General features: G+C 37.5%; 1 protein-coding gene across 8 annotated transcripts in view; it reads right to left on the reverse strand.

Moving 5' to 3' along the window:
- LOC131201427 (glutathione hydrolase-like YwrD proenzyme) overlaps window positions 1–23,238 on the reverse strand; it is a 42,363-nt gene that overhangs the window by 13,748 nt on the left and 5,377 nt on the right. For all 8 annotated transcript variants that reach the window (XR_009155840.1, XM_058189309.1, XM_058189310.1 and 5 more), the window contains exons 4-8: window positions 21,777–21,930; window positions 20,240–20,446; window positions 10,775–10,927; window positions 4,265–4,352; window positions 1,966–2,137 (exon numbers count right to left, since the gene is read on the reverse strand). Coding sequence is in view for 7 of the 8 variants with exons in the window: in XM_058189309.1 (XP_058045292.1) it covers window positions 1,966–2,137; window positions 4,265–4,352; window positions 10,775–10,927; window positions 20,240–20,446; window positions 21,777–21,930 (774 nt within the window). In the remaining variant the exon portion in view is untranslated. The remainder of the gene's footprint in view (window positions 1–1,965; window positions 2,138–4,264; window positions 4,353–10,774; window positions 10,928–20,239; window positions 20,447–21,776; window positions 21,931–23,238) is intronic.

A 23,238-nucleotide genomic window follows, 5' to 3' on the forward strand; every position in this document is an offset into this window, starting at 1 on the left:
AGGATTTTTTGTCCAACTTTTTTTTTTCTGTTTTGGGGCTATTAAAAAAACCATGGAGGCATAATGCACCTCCTGTATTATTTAATATTTGTGGACAACTGATGTGGGAATCCAAAACATGTAGAACTGTTCTGGATTAGACCTATAGATCATTTTCTTTTTCAATTAAAGTGGCCAATCAAGAAAACTTTCAACAATTTATTTACTGCAATGTGTACTGTAGAAAGTTGAAGCAAAGTTATATAGGAAACAGGTAACAACTGGATTGTTTTAAGAAGTGTTTCCACTGAAAGGTTAATCCCAAACGTAAGTTAGAGTAAGCAAACATTTTATCTAAAGTACACAGTATTGGTATTTTTAACAGAGGGATCCTTGGGATTTTCAGGATGTGTTCTGGTATTATGGCCAATTTGAAAATATTCCAGCATAATGGTGAACACAACACTTGACAAAATTCCTTAAATTTAAATTACCAAAGGTGAGCACTTTTTAACAAAATATTATTCTGATACAGAAATGTACATTTACTTTTTCCTCATTTTGAAAAGTGTTCTCTGGATATATTTTGTTAGGCAACATTCTCCCACAACATACTCAAGCAGTGAATACCAAATCTATTCAACCATCATATGACTTCTCAGAAACAAAGATTAGGAATTTAAACCTTGGGGAAAATCTAGAAGCTTTCAGATATTTAAAAACTGCATTCTGAAAACTGGCAACTTAAGGGGCCGACCCCTCCACACAAAATCCAGAGAACACATTCAGTAATGTACAGTGTCAATTGCAATAGTCTGCAGACTGGGTGGGGAGACAGAGATAAAACCCTACAGACACCCAAGGTGAACTGGAAAAGAAAAAAGGAGGATGAGTGGAGTAGTGGGCTTTTTAACTTAGAGAGAGGGGTTGGCTTGAACCTGAGCAGTTTTCATTAAGAGAGTAGATAGTATCTTATTATTCTTTAAATTGTGTGTACTAATAAAGCACACTTATTTCTTCACGTTCCTCTTTGTCCTCTCCTCTGCCCAACCTAGATGCATATACCTCACTTCCTTATACATTTCATCTAGTTTTCTTATACAATTATGCCTGATAAAAAAAATAAACTTTGTATTTGATATATTAAGCAAAGTAGAAGTATCATGCATTACAGTATTACAGGTTGTCCCTGCTTAATGACTGTCCTATGTAATGACCATTCAAAATTACAGTAGCACTTAAAAAGAAACTTTATAACTGCGTCCTCACACTTAGGACAGTGTCCTTCAATCACAAGACCAAGATTTGGCCATTTCATAACCAGTAGGTGCTTCAGACAGTCATAGCATTCTACAGGCATGTGATCGCCATTTGTGATCTTCACCATCAGCTTCCAACAAGTAAAGTCTATGAAGAAGTAAAATCGCAAGTCACAAATGACCATATTGCTTAGTGAGAGAATGTCAGTCCCAATTCTGGTTGTTCAGCAAGGACTACTGTAGTATGATGATGATAATAATGGTGATGATGATTAGATTATTTTTCTCCAGAATAATTCCGTGAGGTTGGTTAGAGCCAGAATGATTCACCCAAATTCCCCAGTAAGGTTCAGTTTCTGAGGGTGGACCCTTAACTCGAGTTCCCCATGCCAACTCTGCAACTTATATGAAGAATTATTTCCCTATGAAGAATTATTCTCAGGTTTAGATATTCTAATTATTCTCAAGTGTAGATATTCCCAATCTTCTACTAAAATCTAAAATTATTTATGAAGCAAAGTTGTTTTAAAAGCAGCTCATCCAGTTGGAGAAAAACATCAATACCAGAATAACCAAGCAACTGGAACAGCTGGCAAATATTAACATCTTATTTTAAAAGAAAGCTGAAGCTAATAATAGTTAACACTGAGGTATTGTTTGATATTTAGTAAGTACCTGTAATTAATAAATAGTGGCACTTATAAAAGCAAACAAGAGGACAGCTTACCTGTGTAAATTGATTAAATGTGAACGGTCTCTGGCATAAGATTTAGAAAGGAGCTGTGCTGTAGGCACTGTTTCTTTTTCCGGATCAGCACAAAACCAAAAAGTATCAGCAAAGCTCAGCTTGAATGCTTCAATTAAAATGTGCAAGTAATGAGTAGAATTATGGTCCAGATCTGCAGAAAGAAGCCAACACAAATTATTGTTTGCAATTCATAAAATCCTTCCTATACGCAGAGGTATAATTGTGTATATAGTACTTACTGATGAGAAACAGTGAATTGATTCATACATTCTTTTCTACACCAGAGGATGCTCTTTCCCCAGGCATTGGGTTAGTGTGACCGAATCCTCTTTCCTTTTTCTTTGTTCCTGTTTATGATTTCTCTCACTGCTTTCTTTATTACTTTTTGTCTTGTTTTGTTTTGTTTTTTGCTATAGAAATGTTTTTGATGGTTTTGTAAAACCATCCAGAGTTGTTGGGAGCTGGGCAGCATATAAATTTAATGATGATGTTGCCTGACAGCACTGGATGTGCCCAGTGGTGAAATGTAAAATTTGTTACTACTGGTTCTGTGAGCATGGCTTGGGAGGGTTTAATGTGACTGGGTTGGCATGACCAACTTTTTTTTTTTTAATTTTAAAAGCATTTTTTCTACAACCTCTTCGGCCGAAGAGGTGGTAGAAAAAATGCTTTTAAAAGGCTCTGGCGATCCCAGCTGAGACACGCAATCATCAGAGCCTTTTTTTTTTTTACTTTTAAAAGCATTTTTTTGACAGAAGAAAAAATGCTTTTAAAAGTAAAAACAACAACAACCATCTGATGATTTCGCTCAGCTGGGCATGTGGGGGAGCAGGGATTTTTGCTACCAGTTCTCCAACCACCTGCCACCATTGCTACTGGATCGGGCAATCCGGTCTGAACCGAGAGCATTTCACCCCTGGATGTGCCCCATCGTCACCAGAGCATCTTCAGAAATTGTCACTAGTTTTTTCCAATTGACAGAAGGGAACATTATAGATTTAATGAAAAGTAATCATATTAAGTATATGTAATTAATTTAAATTAAATTTAAAAATGAATTCAATTTCATGTTTGCCCCAAGTCCACTCCTTCTTTTGGCCCTACTGTCATACCATTCAGTTCCTGATTTTGGAAAAATATTTCTCTGAGAAATCAAAACAGACCTATATAGGGACAACCTAGGACAAAAGTGCCATTATTTTCTGCTCCATTCTCTTCCAAGGTCAACCTAATATTTCTCCTTTATTGCTGATTCTCATGCATCTTCTTCCTTGTTCCCATCTACTTGTCTTTGTACTTTGGCATTTGCTATCAAAATGTATGTGCCATCTGCTTTTCTCATTCCAGCTGGTTTACAAAATAGGAGATAAAATGTTAATAAAATCATAAAATCAGTCCATAAAAGCTAATCTCCAAGAAAGACAGGATTTTAAAGATGGCATTTGGCGTGTTTTAAATAAATGATTCACTACACTAATGCTCTTTCCAAAGCCACTGATATACTTTAAAAAGCAAATATTTCAGGCTAAGAGGGCCTAAGTCTGTGATTTCACAAGTATTCCTTATAGTCTTAAGAAAATTCACCAGTGGCAGTGGTGGGATTCAAATAATTTAACAACCGGTTCTCTGCCCTAATGATTTCTTCCAACCACCAGTTCACCAAACTGCTCAGAAAGTTAATAACCGGTTCTCCCGAAGTGGTGCGAACTGGCTGAATCCCACCACTGACCAGTGGCGTCACCAACATATTCTCCACAAGCAGCATTTTAGAACTGTCATTATCATCATCTGGATCATCATAATAGGGGGCTAGATTAGAGTTGTGCCCTGAACATTCTTGGAGAGTTGGAAGATGTGCATTAGGCAGTTAACACTACGTATATTACATATGATCATTTTGTGTTTTCTTTACGTAATAATTTACATATATTGCTACACGATTAGGAATTTTTATAATATAAAAACAAAACATTATTCTTTCTAAAAAGGATTAAAAGTTGACATTACCGTTTTCTCAATTTTTCCTCCAGTTTCCCATTATTAGTCTCTAATAATCTGTGATTTCTATTGCTTTAGGCTAATACTATTAAGACTTGCTGACATAGCAAGTTTTGTCAATCTTTTCCATAGTCTTATAAATGTCTCTTAAATAAGTCTCATTCTCAATGGTCATTCATTCAATATAAACCGTTTGACAAAAATATGTCCTAAAGTAGAAACATCTGTCTTTTTTCCCCTTAGAAACAACAGATATGTACACATTAGAAGCTGACCATACCTTTCACATTGAAATTTTCTAAAATATTCAGGGCTAATAAAGTTGTGATTCCTTGCCCATTTGGAGGAATTTCCCAAATATTCATTCCCTAAAAAATGATTGACACTATTTAATACTGATCATCAACCAAATAAAGAAAAAAATTCTGATACTGTTCTAAACGAAAATCTTTACTTCTTTTTCAACTAATGAAATACTAACACTTCAACATGTATTATTTATTCTTAATAAGAAAAACATAAAAATACACATATGCAATATATGATGCAAATAACATCAAATAAATGTCATTCTTTTTTAAGCAACAGTGCATGCATTGATGTAGCATGTATTTAAATTCCTGAATAGATTATATGCTCATGTCAATTAAATACTTGCTCATAACAATCATCCCTAAATATTTTTAAATATTTTTCAGGCATTTTTAAAAACATTTCTGAAGATCCTATATATACACACAGAGTTAACACTGAAATGCATCTTTCTACTAGATTCTGACAACTTCTAGGAAGATAGATTTTAAAAACAGTCAAATAATTATTTTAAAATACAGAGGGTTTGGGATAAGGTACAGCAATTAATAATACATTTTTCATTAACCTACGTATAATTGTTTGAACCTCTTTTAAACCCATGGTTCTTTAATATTTTTGTGGTTTTAACATGATTAATAGATGTAATACTACACCTGGCTTTTAAAACGTACCATTTTTGCCATGATTGAAGAACCTGGCACACTTTTACTAACAATTAGTTACCTGTGTTTCCCCAAATATTCATTCCCTAAAAAATGATTGACACTATTTAATACTGATCATCAACCAAATAAAGAAAAAAATTCTGATACTGTTCTAAACGAAAATCTTTACTTCTTTTTCAACTAATGAAATACTAACACTTCAACATGTATTATTTATTCTTAATAAGAAAAACATAAAAATACACATATGCAATATATGATGCAAATAACATCAAATAAATGTCATTCTTTTTTAAGCAACAGTGCATGCATTGATGTAGCATGTATTTAAATTCCTGAATAGATTATATGCTCATGTCAATTAAATACTTGCTCATAACAATCATCCCTAAATATTTTTAAATATTTTTCAGGCATTTTTAAAAACATTTCTGAAGATCCTATATATACACACACAGAGTTAACACTGAAATGCATCTTTCTACTAGATTCTGACAACTTCTAGGAAGATAGATTTTAAAAACAGTCAAATAATTATTTTAAAATACAGAGGGTTTGGGATAAGGTACAGCAATTAATAATACATTTTTCATTAACCTACGTATAATTGTTTGAACCTCTTTTAAACCCATGGTTCTTTAATATTTTTGTGGTTTTAACATGATTAATAGATGTAATACTACACCTGGCTTTTAAAACGTACCATTTTTGCCATGATTGAAGAACCTGGCACACTTTTACTAACAATTAGTTACCTGTGTTTCCCCCAAAATAAGATTGAGTCTTATATTAATTTTTGCTCCAAAAGACGCATTAGGGCTTATTTTTTGTTAAATCGCATTTTCGGGGAAATACGGTACTAAATGCATCCGTCTGGCTGATGAACTTAACTGGGGCTTATTTTTGGGGTAGGGCTTATATTATGAATATCCTGAAAAATCATGTTAGGGCTTATTTTCTGGTTGGGTCTTATTTGGGGGGAAACACAGTATATAAGCATTCCTTTTTCTTATGTGAATTTTTTGGTGTCATGGTTTCTTAAATTATACTGAGTAGCCAGACAGCTGTTACATTCTGAACTGCTAGCAGGTTATTTGATATCCATGAGCAAGAGCTGAATAATCAGATTTATACACTTGCCAAATCACTGAGAAACTGCCTTCACTTTTTCTTCGGTAATATGAAGCACTCTTAAACTTTAAAATGTTCGCTACATCTCTTTTATTTGATTCAGTTCTCCAAATTATCACTTACCTCACCTTTCATTTAATGAAGAATAACTTTGTAACAAATATCATCATATGGGTCCTATTGTATATGAAATTTGTCATAAATTTTGTATTATGAATTATATAATTCTATTATATATTATAAATTATATAATCATAGTACACCTTATATAATTATGAATTATATAATTTTATCATGTATTTAGTATTCTATGTATGTAGGTCTTTGGTTATGTAGGAAGACCTACATACAAACACCCGCGAAAACCTCAGAAAACAAATATTCTATGTATGTATGTATGTATGGATGGATGGATGGATGGATGGATTTATTTATTTATTTCTCATGGCTATCATGAATTACAGGGTGGCTCAGCAGTTAAGCGCAATGTAAAGGGGTGAACTCTCGTCTTCGCCCCAGCTCCTGCGCACCTAGCAGTTCAAAAACATGCAAATGTGAGTAGATAAATAGGTACTATTTTGGTGGGAAGGTAACAGCGCTCCATGATGTCATGCTGCACACATGAGTGCGGAAATGTCTTCGGACAGTGCCAGCTCAATGGCCTTGAAAATAGAGATGAGCACTGCCCCCTATAGTTGGCAATGAGTAGCAGAGTAAAATCAGCATGGACTCCTTTAACTTTTTTTTATCTATTATTAATTATATTATGAATTATATAGATTGTCTGCTACAAAATCCAATTATTGTAATATTCACATATTTTCTATAACGCATTTCACTGGGCCTAAAGAATATAAATGTACAAGCCTTCAACCTTAGTGTTTTAGACCACATGCACTATATTTTATTGATATGTACTCTATAAATTTCAATACTATCATAAATATGTCACTGTGTTCTGTTTTCTTTTCATAACAAAACAGCTAAAATATTAGAAAGAAGTCATCATCATGTTATGTGAAATTAGAGATACTTATACTTTAGATCAACTGATTGTCAGTCAAGCTTTTAAATCTTTTGAGTTATTACAAGAGAAATGTAGATTGTCTAAAATTGAAAAATGGCAATATATTCAATTAAAGGCATATTCTAATTTCATTAGTCCAGCAAGTTCCTGCATATTAATATCAGACTGGAATATGTTTTATTTGAATTCATATAAACAATTACAAAATATTATTTATCCTTTATAATGATTACTTGCAAGAGCTCTCAAATAAACACTTGTAATATTCCATATCAACCAATCAAAAGCTAAGAATATCTTACGATTTTAAGGCAAAACTAATTCAACTATTTTTACTGGAAACTTTAGAGATGTTTAAAAAAGGGAATGCTGGGCATTTAAAACGGTTAAAAATGTTATCTGATGAGTGAGCTCTGAATGTGATTATTGTTTATCCTTGAGTGGAGTTCTTGGCCCTTGCACTGATGATATAATTTAGTTGGGTAATAAAACATCTTCAAACAAATAACCCAGCTCAATGAGTATCAAGGATCCCACAGTTCATTCTTTAGCTACCAATATCCTTGGGTGTTTGGGTTTTTATGTTGTGGGTTTTTATGTGTGTTTAATCCTTATAAGATGTCAAAGTCATTTGGGTAAGATGGGCAGCTGTATAAATTATATATATATATATATATATATATATATATATATATATATATATATATATATATATATATATATATATATATATATATATATATATATATATATATATATAGTTTGGTTTCATAATATAGTTATTACAAAGTTCAGTGAGATATACTTATGAATTATATAACAACAATTTGAAGTATATCAACATCTTGCCCCCCGAGATCCAAAACACCATTCCTTAATGTTTTGGAAGCAGTCAAGACCAGACTCTTCTGTAAGGGATTTGTAATGGTATGTGGTAAAGACCTTGGGAGATGGATCAAAAAGATGCTGTCTGGGAACAGTCAGATAAGAGACAGCACAGCCCACAGCTATATAGTGGGTAGAATAAGAGACTCCAAAGGAATCCTCCCTAAGCTCCCCGCCTGTAAAAGTGACAGCAGGAGAACTGTACTTTCAGCCTTGCAAAATTTCTGTTCATGTAGCTTTACAATAAATAGAATTAGTTTATCTGGTTGTGTTTCCTGTCTAGTCTACCTGCTAAAGCTGACAGCCTTTGAAGTTTGAAGAAGGAATCCTGATGCAGGATCTGAATTGCTTGGGGACGCCCAGAACAGCATGCAGCTGTGGGGCTGATTGGTGCCTTGAGAGCCCTCCCTTCATCTTTTAACTAATTTTAACCGTGTTTAATCATCCTTCAATCCTTCTAAATGTTTAGTTTTTATATCCTGTTTTTATATTTTAACATGTTATTGCACACCACCCGGTGTCACTCCCTGGAGGAGATTAAATTTAAATGGCCAAGTCTCCTTTAAGACAGCAATGCAAGCATACCAATATGCATTTATTTTATAATTTCAAAGAGAGGCATAAAATTGTACATAAACACTGGAGCTAGTTTCGATGAACACTTGTTTTATGTCAATCCCCTTACATCAGCTGCAAGAGACTCTTCACCGAAAGTTTTGAACTCCAATCTTTTATTTCTCTTTTGCAGGGAAAACTATCAAAGCTAAATTTAATTTGCAAGATCTGTATGCAGGGTATGGATCTTTGCCAAAGATTTATTAACAGTGCTAAGGGGAAGAATACCAAAAGAGGTTATAGAACAAAGGCAGGAGTGAAGACCCAAGAATGACCTGGCAAGGAAAATTCCTTTTCTTTCTAGACTTGGCTACATGACTAGAAATAACTCCTTTGAAGTGTAGAGAAAAACAGATTGAGTCAAATATTCTTGTTTGTGGAAAGTTCTAAGGTGGAAGTAACACAAAAAGGGAATCACCATCAGAACAGCCTTCTGATCTTCACATTTTAGGTTTTAGTCTACATCCAGTTTCTAAAGTTAGGTCCCATTTAACTTAAGCATTTTACTAAATTTTGAGTTTAATCTTTAGCAATTAATAACAAAAACACAAGTAGTCCTATTTAGTGATAATTGGGACAAGGAATTATGTTGTTATGTGAAGCAGTCGCATGAACCATCATATTTTATATGATCTTACTTCAGCTTTCCTTTGCTGTACAGAGCTGCAAAGGTCATACATACGAGGACTAATCACAATGTCAGAATTTCATCACTATCATAACTGTGAATGTTCATTAAATGAGGCAGTACTAAACAAGGGCTATCTGTAATGGAATAAACACAAATGGACAGACAAATATACATATATGCAAAAATTAAGTATTTTATGTTATATTCATGAAAAAGATGCCACTATGTGTTAAAAGTGACAATGATTACCACTATCAGCTTACCACTATTCCACAGCTGATGGTACATTTTACTACTACAGCATTTCTTAAATGTCCACTTTAAACAAAGAACATTATTAGACTTGAAAAGGACTTTGGAGGTCTTCTTCTCCAACCCCCTATTCAAGCAGGAGACCCTATTCCATTTCAGACAAATGTCTATTCTGCAGGGGTTGGCTTCAAATCCTTTAACAACGGGTTCGCTTACCCCATTGCTGGGTGGGCGTGGCCAACCACACCTAGTCGGCTGCCTGCACCACGGCGGGGGTGGGGGCATTTTTCGCCCCCCCCCAGGCTCTGGAGGCTCTCCTCAAAACTCTGGGAAGGCGAAAACTGCTTCCCCCAGGGCCCAGAGGCCCTCTGGAGGCTGGAAACAGGACTGTTTCCGGATTTCCAGAACTTCCAGTAGGCCTGTTTTTTGCCCTCCCAGATCTTCCGTGCTGCCCGTGCACTTACCTGGAATGATGATCGGGCCACATGGAGACTCCTGGGAGGGGAGGGGTGGACTGGCCGTGGCCAGCCAAGGGTGGCATTTGGGGGTTCACTGAATCCTACCGATCTTTGGATAGAGGATCGCCCGAACCCTGCCGAACCACAGGAGCCCACCCCTCCTAATTTGTCTCTTTTTTAAAGCCTCCAGTGATGAAGCACCCACAACTTCAGAAGGCAAGCAGTTCCATTGGTGGATTGTTGTAACTGTCAGGAAATTTGACCTTAGTTTTAGGTTGCTTCTCTCCTTGGTTAGTTTCTATCCTTTGGTCTTTGTCTTGCCTTCTGGTGCTTTGGAAAATAAGTTTCCCCCCTCTTCTTTGTGGCAGCCCCTCAAATCTCTCGTTTTTTCTGGACAGTACCATGCATCCATTCATTAGGCAGAACATGGAAAGGGATCAAAAATAATAAACTAAAAAGTTAAAGGCAGAAGATAAAAGGAAACAAAACCTTACTAAATCTAGTTCACATCAGCATCATTCACTATACTTTTCCACATCTTTTTAGCCTTGCATGCCATTTAACTTCCACTGTATTGTGCCCACGTGCCATTTTGTATGTTTCCTTAGAATAGCACAATACATGTTGGAAAACTGCACAATCGAATATTGCAAGACCTTATGGGATGATTCAGATAGGCTAAGAATAACTTCCTCCATGTTTAGAAGTCAAACCAAATTACTTCTTAAACCTCTGAGAAAAACCTATGAAGAATCATATAAACATCCATGTGGTTATATATTTCCATACCATTTTTAAAAGTCTGTCATACCTTGTAATTTGTGACAATAGGATCAACTTCTTCAGTGACATGACTTTTCAGGTCTCCTAAATCCATTACTCCACCATTATTCTGAATAACATCCACAATTGCTTTAGCCACATGGCCTTCGTAAAAGCCTCTTTTGCCAGATTTTGCTAACTCCTGGAAGAAAAAAGGCTCAAAGTTACAAAATCAAAAGAATAGTATTGTACCTCAAGAGCATCTCTGAATAGCGTCTTTTCATAATGTTTCTTTGGCACCTTTCAATTATATAGACACAGAGAGTAGAAACTGGAAGTAAATGCCGGTTTGGGGCAAAAGATATCATCAATCATGGTCACACAATCACAGGATGCTATAAATAGCTGTAAATCTAGGTTAGTTTCTGAGTGCCTGAAATGTAATTATCTGAACATGGAGTGGGGGGGGGGCAGCAGCCAATGGAACTTTGAATCATGATCATAAGTACCTTTTCTGCGGTGTGACGTAACTTTGGTCATTAAACAGCTGGTTTTAAGTTGGAGATTACTTGTAAACTTGCAGATAAATTTTTTTAAGGACACTGTGGGCTATGAAGAAAAGCAGTGTAAGAGAGAGCTTCTTTAGGCGCTCTGTAACCAGAGGTGGGATTCAGCCGGTTCTGTTCGATTCAGGTGAACTGGTAGTGGCAACTGCATGAGGCTCCGCTCACCTGCCTGGAAGTAATGCGCAAGCAAAGAGCACACATGGAAGGCCGTGCGCATGCGCAGAGGAGGTGCGTGTGAAGCAAGCGTGCACACGCTCACATTTGCAAACTGGCAGCGAAGGTAAGTGAATCCCACCTCTGTCACCTCTAAAGCGATGTGGGGTTGACCTTGAGGAAGAAGGAAAGAGACACTGCCTACGGAAGGTCAGCCAAGAGAGGGAGGTGCCCTCAAGTTGCTTAATATCAGAAAAAGAAAGGAGCCACCCTAATTGATCAGACTGTTAAAAGTGACTGTAGGAGACCTGTACTTTCAGATTTGCAATACTGATGTCAGCTCTCTTAGGTAAACCAGACAGAAAACATAACCAGAAGAGCTAGTTCTTCTTTATTTGTAAGCCTATATTAACTGAAACATGCAAGTTTGAAAGTACAAATTACCCACAACCTGATCAATTAGGGCAGGTCTTATGTTTCTTTCTCTAACCATAACCTTCTTATTCATCAGCCTTTGACAGTAATGTATCAGTTTGTTACAGCCTTTCTAAGGAACATTTTCAATCTATATTGCAAAGTACTAAAGTAAAAAAAAATATTTTGACTTCTGAGAGTGTGCCACAGGTGGACTAAAGCATAGTTGTTTATACTATGGTTGTATACCATCGTATAGCATATTATAGTTTATACTTTACTTTTATTGTTTTATTTATTGTTTAAATTTATATACCACCCTTCTCCGAAGACTCAGGGCGGTGTACAGCATAGATAAAACAAATGTACAAAAGAATTAAAATACAATATATATTTAAAAATCTAATTCCATGAGCCGAAATTTAAAATAGGAAGGTAAAATTATAAAATAAAATAGCCCCATTAAAACCCCGCTAAAAACCCTCAATTAAAATTTATCATTAGGCCAATCCTGCTTGATGAAAGAAAAAAGTCTTAAGCTCGCACTTAAAGGTCCGGAGATCGGGGAGTAAGTGTAGCCCCACAGGTAGTTCATTCCACAGGGCAGGAGCCCCCACAGAGAACGCTCTTCCCCTGGGGGCCGCCAGCCGACATTATTTGGCGACGGCCCTAAGGAGGCCCTCCCTGTGAGAGCGCAGAGGTCGATGGGAGGCTACTGGTGGCAGCAGGCGGTCCCGTAAATATCCCGGTCCCATGCCATGGAGCGCTTTAAAGGTGATGACCAAAACCTTGAATCGCACCCGGAAGACCACTGGCAACCAATGCAGTCTGCGCAGGAGAAGTGTTATATGGGAGCTACGAGATGCTCCCTCTATCCCCCGCGCAGCCGCATTTTGCACCAGTTGGAGCCTCCTGGTGCTCTTCAAGGGGAGCCCCATGTAGACAGCATTGCAGTAATTCAGGTGGGAGGTAACGAGGGCATGAGTGACCGTGCATAGAGAGTCCCGGTCCAGGAAAGGACGCAACTGGCGAATCAGGCGAACCTGATAAAAAGTTCCCCTGGCGACGGCCGTCAAGTGTCTTCTAAAGACAGCCGTACATCCAGGAGAACGCCTAAGTTGCGCACCGATTCCCTGAGGGCCAACAATTCGGCCCCCCCACAGTCAGCAATGGAATTAGCTGACTGTGCCAGGACGCTGGTATCCACACCCACTCCATCTTGGATTGGTTGAGTTGAAGTCTGTTCGTCCCCATCCAGACCCGAACGGCCTCAAGGCACCAGGACATCACATCAACGGCTTCGTTGGGGTGGTTCAGGGTGGAGATGTACAGCTGAGTATCATCAGCGTACAGTTGACAACTCACCCCAAAACCACGAATGATCTCCCCCAGCGGCTTCATGTAGATGTTGAACAGGAGATGCAAGAGAACCGACCCCTGTGGCACCCCACAAGTGAGGTGCCTAGCGGTCGACCTCTGCCCCCCTGCCAACACCGTCTGCGAACGGTCAGAGAGGTAGGAAGAGAACCACCGAAAGACGGTGCTCCCCATTCCCAAACCCCCCAACCGTCGCAGCAAGATACCATGGTATCAAAAGCCGCTGACAGATCTAATAGGACAAGGACAGAGGAACAACCCCTGTCCCATGCCCTCCAGAGATTATCAACCAATGCGACCAAAGCTGTCTCCGTGCTGTACCCTGGCCGGAAGCCGGACTGGCACGGGTCTAGATAGACAGTTTCCTCCAGGTACAGGGGAAGCTGCCATGCCACCACACTCTCAACAACCTTAGCAACAAAGCGAAGGTTGGAGACAGGACGATAGTTAGCCAATATACCCGGGTCTTTTACTTTATTGTCACTGAACATGATACAACGAAATTAAATGCCATCTTCAGTATACAACTATAAAAATAAAAACACAAAATACTATAGTTATATACTATAGTTATGCTAAATTAACCCTAAGTTACTCATAGGAGCCATAAAACATAATTTATAAATCACAACAGCTAAGGTTGTATAGCACAGTTAAGCCAAAATTGCCTACGCTATATTATGGTTTGATATGATTTGGGAACCCAGCCACAAAGTGCATAGTTCAGCAATTAACTGAATCTTAAAATCCCAGTCAACTTTTCTGTAGCCTGTTATTACTATTTGTTTCTTCGTTGCAAAGTTAAATCATATTATACTTTTCTGAAAGCTAAACCAAGAATAAGCTAATATAATGGAACATTCCTTGCTTAGGCAGACATTGCTAACAGTTGGTATAATAAGTGAGAAATACATCAAAAATATTTTGGTTCAAGTACAATAGAAAACCATGTTATCAAGTCAACTGGATCTTTCTATTTCCTGCCACTTTTTTTCATGACTCCACAGCTTCCTAATGTCCTAGAATGGCTTATTTTATGGGAAGTTATGTTTTCCCGGTTTCTCTGAACTGGTAAACTGTGGTACTTTCCATTCAAGCTAGAATAAATAAACAGTGTAAGACTACAATTTGGATTTTCTATCAACTAAGCCATTTTCATACAGTCATTTGAGATTAAGAATTATACAACTATTTTTCATTGGGGCAATAAAACATAATTGTGTACCAGATCACTGTACTATTACAGAGCATGAAAAACGTCAGTAGCTCCATCTAAAGGCAAAGAACACAAGGAATGCTTATGTATACAAAAGGAAACTGCCCTGCCTTTGACCTAATTCTAAGGAAGAGCCACGTCAATCTCAATAATTCAAAAGGGCCGGCAAATTGTTCGTACCTGGTACCAAGACAAAACGGCATGTGTCATTCCACATACTCAGTCAAATAAGAATAACATTCACCATGAGGTGCATTACCATCTGGCACCAAATTGTTAAATATTAACAAGATGTAATTAGCCACTAAGGAAACTGAATAGGTGAACAGTTTCATCTAATACATTGATTCTAAATAGCCACATATTTTATAACATTAGCAATAGAAGAGAATATATGTAGTTCAGGGTTGAAATGAGGAATCATTGGCACTCTCTGAGCTCAGCTGTTTGCTTGCAAAGATTTCACTGTTGTTGTTTTAACCATTTAGTTTTGTCCTACCCTTAGCAACTTTAGAGGCAAGTGCTGTCCATGTTACCCGGTCAAACGCAGCTTCTTTCAGCTGTTGGATATTCATCTTTGTATCAATTTTGGTGTATCAAGCCAGCATGTTCTTTGCTTGCCCCTTCTTCTTGTTCCATTAACCATTCCTAACATCATTGACTTCTCCAATGAATTTGCACACATGACATGATCAAAGTAAATCAGACACAGTCTTGTGATTTTGGCTTCTAGTGATGTATCTATTCAGTGTCTCTCTGTTGGTTGCTCTGCCTGTCCATGGTATATATTGTTGTGGTCCGCCAGCAGCCTGTGGACCTGGCAGCAGAGTCGGACAGTGAGGAGACTGGGAAGGACAATGGGTCAGTCCTGGAGTCAGGAGAAGGCCCGAAGAGGGCTCTGCATCAGAGGCAGAGATGGGGCCAGGGCCATCTGGGAGCGATGCGCGGACTCTGGAGCCTCCAGTGGCAGACAGCAGAGAGGCAGAGGAAAAGGAGGAGCTTCTTTCTAGTGCATGCATGCGAAGAGCTGCCTGAAGACAAGAGCAGCTGAAGCAAAAAGGACAATTCGGGATAAGGCCAGAAGATGACTGGCCACTCCCATAAGGCTTAAAAGAGCAAAATGAGCCATTGGGGCCAGCGACAAGAAGCATGGAACTTCGTGGGGTCTCTTGAACTTTGTGGGGGTTTTGCCAAGAAAAACCTTTGGTATGTTGCCAAAGACAACAAAGGTTGGTGATAAGGCAGAAGGACTGTTTATGAAGAATTTGTTTTGGACTCAGCTGAGAATGAATTAATTCTCAGCTGTTTTAATAAAATAAATTTGTTCAGGACTGAATTGTTTGGTAATCACTACGTGGGCCTTGGTCACAACATACACAATAATTTACGCCAACACCACTTTCAAAGTAATCAAGATGTTTGCTTGCAGATGTTTCATCTACCTATCTGGAAAGAGGGCCTGGATTATCCTAACCCTACCTACCACGTATTAGACATCAATCAGAGTTTGTTTTCCATGTTGATAGGAAAGAATTGTAAGAAGAGTGACATGAAATCAGAAAATCCACCAGTCACTGCCTGAAAGTGCCCACATTAAATTGTATAAAGCAGCAACACCATCCAGTCTTATTACTGACCTACAATGAAGGTCTGCTGTGGGGGAAGCACAATTCATGTCAACAGAGTTTTCTGTTGAATCAAGGATGTCAGCCACTCATGTTTAATGTCATTCATTTGGCTGGGCCCTTAGACCTTTCTTCTACCTCATAGCCCCCACCTTTTCAAAGAATTTGACTTATATGAAGGTGTTGTGTTTACTTCTACTACTGAAATTAAATTGCAAACCTGATTGTTTTAGTCTAGTACCATTCACTTTGATAATTTTCCTTTGTAGCTGCCTTGACTTGACTTAAGTGAAGCTGTTTCACTTAAGTAGAAAATCAAATCAATACAAATAGTCCAATTTTAATTGGTGTGTGTGTTTATTCATGCAAAGTCCATTAAAAAGCGATGTTCCTGTGTGATGGATTTCTCTATAGATTAAAATTAAAATTTGTAGGCTTATATACACAAGTTGGTATACTTGGTACCAACCAAGGTTTGGTACACATCTAAGTGTACACTTCTAAGAAGTTTGGTACACATCTAAGTTACAGATATTAGCATAACTGGCAAAGGACATTTTATATGTGAAAAAACCCTGCTTTTATTCTTCTGACATGTACGAGTTCATGATCCAAGACTAAATTCAAATTCTTCCCTGTAAAGCCTCTTGATCTGAAAAAGATACTTAAATCCTTAAGTGCACTTATGCAGCTATAAAGTTTGATTGAAGTTGACTCCCATAATTTGGTTCCAAAAGGATCTGTTGCAGAATTCTTTCACCTCCTTATGTCTGTGGATATTCTCAATTATCCAGGTAACAGCTGTCTCAAAGGTGCTTTTTTAAAAGGCAACTGAATTTTTTTTTCCTTAAGGAAGACAACGACGTTTCGCTTCTCATCTAGGAAGCTTCATCAGTTTTGGCAGAATAGTGGGGGATATGGAGGAATTAGTTCTGACAGGATTGGGGGAGGGGGTGTGGAAGGATCATATTTCTTTGTAGTCATCTGGTCTTATCACTCTCCCTGACAGCTCTTAAGGCCACTTGGGGGTTTATCTATTCCCTCAAGATCACCTGAAGTTACCTGAAGAATGTTACCTCAAGAAGTATTATATCTAAAACTAAGGGTCACTCCTTAGTTTTAGATGTGTTACTTCTTCATCATTTTATACTCCATTCCCCACAATGCAGATTATGATTTCAAGCAAAACATATAATCACAGAATGTTCCGCCTGTACACTTTAATTCAGATATCTACAGATACTTCATCTAACAATTCTTAGCCAATAAACTAAATATTTCTTATGTTAACCAACATTCTCATCTTGTAAAACTGAAGATGAAAGTTACACACTAATCTAAATACAAGGTATATATAGATGCATAGAAATGGAGTGGGGATAGGGGTTTATAAGAAAATTATTACATTAATGTGTCATGTAATAAAATAACTTGAATGCAGGTGGGAAAAAGACGTAAGCAAATAAGCTTCTCCCTCCTCCCTCCAGGAAACAGTTTGAAAAGTAAGCAATCTGACACCATCTATACTTTTTACCTTTTGCCATTTACTGATTTCTATGGCATTTATCTCTGAATGCTTTTTCAACATTACATAAGTCTCAGAATGAAGTTAAAAAGCAGTATCTGTCAGATTAGGATACTAAGATTTATAATTAGCTAAAAAATGAGACTGAGAGATGCTGCTGAATAACATCCAGACATGGCTACCTAATCTCTTACGATTTTCGTAACTAAGTTAGCCAGGAAGCAAATTCAATTGCTGTGGAAATAAAATTAAATTTGATGTACATTATTGCCATGCTCCACTAATTTCCCTGCATTCACATGAAATATCCCTCTTTTGATAAATATCAGTCTTCAATGTTTCCAAAGACTATAACTCTTGCTTCCAACCAAGAGACCCAGAAGGGACCAGATATAGGAGTGGGTTATTGAGGGTCAAATTCTATGGGGCAATTCTGTCCTGATTCTTCTTTGTGTTCGCAATGCAATTCAAAAACCACTTATCATTTGTTCAAATTAAGAGTTGAAAGAGATAAGACATATCTTATCACTGAAACTATGTACCCATAGCACTAGAAACTGATATGACGCCTTTTGCTAGCTTGTGCAGAAGGAAATTCACAATGAGTTACATGGTTTTGAGAGTCTGATTCTCTGAATGTTGTAGGATTCAGTCTTGCTTGGTCAGCAGGACCAGAGGTTTTGTCTTTCAAGCTTTCGGATTAATGCTGGAGCCCATCTTCAGTTAGGCTAGAGAGAAGTTCCCTGAAGATGGGCTCCAGCATGAGTCTGAAAGCTCGGAAGGCAAAACCTCTGGTCCCGATGATCGACCCAGGTTGGATCCTGTAACATTATCCTGGAACGCATATATTCGCCTTCATTCTGAATGTTGTGTTCAAATTCATGTATTGAAGTAAAACTCTTCAATCAATTTCAGCATATATTAGATGTGGATGACCCCTAGGTTGGTAGCAAAAAGTATAGCCTGCAGGAACACCTGAATTTCATCTGCTTTTCCAGGCAATCATAAATTAGGTTTGTGCTGATAGCAGTGGAAAACTAATCATCTTCTATAATTGTTGAGACTGAGGTTGATGTTTCCCAGCAACTCGGCTCAGCATCTCTGATTTCTACTAATAAACACACCAGTGAGTAGGTAAGTGTCTGAGTTTACATAAAATATATGTGTGGCATACAGGTAGCTCTCATCTTACAATGTTCAATGTTGCAAAAATTAACTTATGATTGGTTCTCACACTTATGACCATCATAGTGGTCATGTGATTGCAATTCGGGTACTTGGCAACAGGCACGTATTTATAAATGGTGGCAGCATCTTGTGGTCACATAATTGCATTTGCCACCTTCTCAGCTTCCAACATGCCAAATCTATGAGGAAAGCCGGCCATGTGATTCTCTTATTACCACGGCAAAAAAGTTCAGAAAAGCGGGCCAAACTCACTTAACAATATCACTCAGTGATAGAAGTTCTGATTCCAATTGTGGTCATAGGTTAATAGCACATACATATACATGTTTCCATCAACTTCCAATTCAAGACTCAATCTACAACATCCACCATTCTCTATATGGAAAATAGACAACCTTCTCCTAATTCAGAAGCTCCTATTATGAAGCTATCAAACAAATGAAAAATGTAACTATTAGCTATGTTTTTTTACCAAATATAACAGTCTCTGTCTGTTATATGCCATTCAAGAAGCCCTTACTTCACTTCTAAAAGTGTTCATAAAATAATGTGAAGCAATTGTGTCACATGTTTCAGAAAATGCTTGATGTTAACAAACAAAAAAATACCCAAAACACTGAGCAATTATTCTTCAGCTATTTCTATCAAAGCAAGGGTTAAAAACATAGTATCAGAACCAATATACAGGTTTGATTTTAAATAGAAATATTCATACTGGTTGAATGTATAACTGTATATAATGCTACAATATATTTTAGCTATGAATTACTGAACAAGCCATAATGGCCTAGTTCATAACAATGAAGTGCTTTAATAGGGGGTTCTAGGCCAAATCAATGGCTTAGTTCAGGGAGGTCAAACTGGATTTCTTTGAGGGCTGGATCAGCATTATAGTTCTCCACAAGCCTGCAGAAGGGGGGGGATGGAGGGGGGGAGATAGGAAGGATGCCTCCCGCAGCACTCTGCCAGCCAAAACAGGGTGCAGGAGGGTGTGTGCCCTCTGCCCCGTTTTTGGTCTAAACGGCCTCCTGCAGAACTTTACTAGCCAAAACAGATCATGGGGGGCCTCCGTGAGGCCTGTTTTTGGCTGGCAGAGTGCTGCAGGAAGCCATGGAGGGCGAAAACATGCCACGCAGGGGCCACACATGACCCGTTTTGCCCAGCAGAGGCACCTCAGACTAGTCCTTTGATATTTCCAGACCTGCTCTGTGGGGCGAATTTAAGCACCCCACAGGCCAGATCCAGCCCACAGGCCTTGAGTTTGACACCCCTGGCTTAGTTGTATATGATCTAACTAAATATAGTTCAATTGTTCTATAACAATCTGCATGGATATCATGATGATATGTGACATAACCAATAGTAATAAGTGGGTGGTTATAATCAATACATTTTACTAAGTTAATGCATAACTGGCACTTCAGAGGCACTGAAGAGCGACTCTCTTTACCTTAAAAGTGTTTGCCAAAAGAAGATTTTGGAAGACTTGGCCATGTTCCGGTGCTTCGCCATCGATTAAAAGGTCCTTTCCATGTTGATTTCCAGGTGACTGAAGAACATGAGCATCTTGCTTCCACTGGTAAGAAGTAATCTCAGACACTGGAAAGCCCTTCTCAGCCATTTCGATTGCTGGTTGCAAAATCTGCCCCATGGAAAGCTGAATCAAGGAATACTGCATTGTTATCAATCAACCAACATACACCAGTTATAAAGATTTGCAGAATACACTGAGCCACATAAGCCAAAGTTAAAACTAGTCAAGCTTAGCATGCCATATGCATGCAGTCACCTAGATTTTAGCTGACCTGGTTAAGTATGTTATATGAACTGCAATAAAAGGTGTAAAAGAAAAGAAGAGCTGTGAATCAACATAAAAGATTAAACTGGGCTTTCCAAACAGATGGAAAATTAATCAGTTACAGAGTTGGAAGGGACCTTGGAGGTCATCTAGTCCAACCCCCTGCTCATGCAGGAGATCTGCACTAGGGATTCAAACTGCTGAATTGCTGACCTTTCTGATTGACAAACTCAGTTTCTTAGCCACTGAGCCATCTAGTCAGGGTTAATACAATGGAATAGAAAATTAAAACTCGTTAGGTTTCTGGAAGGTTCCTCCAAATTATCCTTTTCTGAATTGTAAATGAATATGTCATTTCATGGCAATAAACATTATCAAGATCTATTTCAAAGGGTATTACTTCATTCTCTCCTATGGTATCAGGTATGTGAAATGTAAGATTTGGTTTCATATATATGAATTCTAATCTAGCAATGGGCAGAATATAATCTTAGCTTGAAAACATAAAAGAAATTAGTAAAATCTCAGCAGGTAATACAAGAAACTGAGCAATATTTTTAAAATAGGAAGGAGAGAGAATACAATGGCCTATTTTTTTGCCTGCCCTTCCCCATATCTTAGGCAAGGGGAAGAAACTCTGTGCAATTAAAGGAAAAACAAATTCAGGTTCTTTTCTTTAAAAAAAAATGCAAACATATTTGTGAAAGAACAAAAATAAAACAATACTACAAGAAGCCCTCAACTTATAACCACAATTGGAACCAGAATTTCCATTACTAAGATAGGCAGTTGGTAAAGGAATCGTGCCTGATTTTATGACTTTGTATGATTTTTATGAATGTTTGCCATGTTGTTAAGTGAATCACTGCAGTTTTAAATGAATAACATGGTCGTTAAGTGAATCTGGCTTCCCCTCTTGGTTTTGCTTGTCAGAAGACAGCTGAAAAAGTCACAAATAGTGATCACATGGCCCATAGATACTGCAACATTGATTACATGCCAGTTGCCAAGCAGCCAAATTTCGAGCATGTGATCATGTGGGGGGGGGGATGTTGGTCACTGCAAGGACCAATTATGAGTTACTTTTTTCAGTGCCATTGTAACTTTGAACAGTTGTTAAATTAATGGTTGTAAGTCAAGGACTATCTGTAATCAATCTTTTGAGCAAAAACATTCGCTAGACTTTTACCTGTTTGCTTCCATACAACGTGACAGCATCACACCATGCAGCAGCAGCACCAGGGACTGTAATGTTACATGCATGTCGTAAAGGCAGAGGATTTGCTTCATCAAAGCCATATTCTTTTAGCAGCTCAAGGGTGAGGGATTGTGGAGACTTTCCACTGCAAAACAATCAGAGGTACATAGGTGAAACGTATAAACCCCAACTTTTATTCAATTTTAAAAGAAAAAAAAAAGACTGATGCATCACAATTAGCTTAGCAGAGCCCTGAGCATCAACCACTCAAAATAACACAAATGATTTCCAGGCCATTTAAATAGGCTATAACATTACAGTTCATATTCCTGGAAACTCTTATTTCAACCAATTGTTCTACAACTAATCTCATTACAGTGCTCTCCACAGTTTAGGATTCTTCCCAACAACTCTTAGTATTACACTTCTAAAGTCCATATTCTGTTTTTCCCTCCTTAATAGATATTCTGAGATAAAGGGGGAAAAAGGGAGAGGATAGTTACAAATGGAAGATGGAAGCCTGGATCATGTGAAATTCATACATAATTGTATAATTAAGATCTTACTTGGAAAATGACCTTTTGTTCATTCAGGCCTTATCCCCACCTGTCTTTTGCCCCAGCATAACCCCATCTCATCTAGCCATTTTATCCCTTGTCTACATGATGCTGCCCTCATCTCATTCCCAACTCATGAATAAAGAAGCCAAAAATGCCATTAGCTATAGCAGTATAAAGGTCATACTTTCCTCCATTATCCCACTCCATCCCAAAGATGGATCAAATATATGACCTTTCCTTATATATTATTCAGTAAATTTATACAATTTACTGAATTTGTATAAATTAAATTATATACAATTTACTCTACAGGGATTCAACAGCATGACATAATTAAGTTGTCAAGGCTAAACCAAACTATTTAAATAAAAAAATAAAATTAAATGGAGCAACAGCAACATTTAAAACATCATCATCTTCCTCCTGTTATGAAAACTGTTCCAAAAATGAAAGAGGAAGCTGATCTAATTTTCAAGGGAGGATATGGAATGCTCTTCTAAGTAGAAGTGTTTCAGGTATTTATGATGGTTGCAGATCATCAAAACTGTTGGCTGAATATTCCTTTTTAGCCAATGGTCAGGGATGCTTAATTGACAAAATAGTATCTCCATTTCTGTGTTGTGTCAGGGATACAAAATACACCTGGAATTTTGATACTATTCAAGTAAACATTTAGAAATGTACATTATATTGTATGATGTATATAATAATTCAGTATTTGATACCCAGTATTTGAGTTAGTATAATGCTAACTATATTTAACATCTATTTAACATCTCAGTGCTACACAGGAATTTATAAAATATAGATACAAAATTATGTGAAACTCTACATATGACTAATGATGCTTACATTTAGACCCTGCAGAAATATACATACTTTTTTAATTGACA

This window comes from Ahaetulla prasina, chromosome 6, assembly GCF_028640845.1.
Source record: "Ahaetulla prasina isolate Xishuangbanna chromosome 6, ASM2864084v1, whole genome shotgun sequence".
NCBI lineage: Eukaryota > Metazoa > Chordata > Lepidosauria > Squamata > Colubridae > Ahaetulla > Ahaetulla prasina.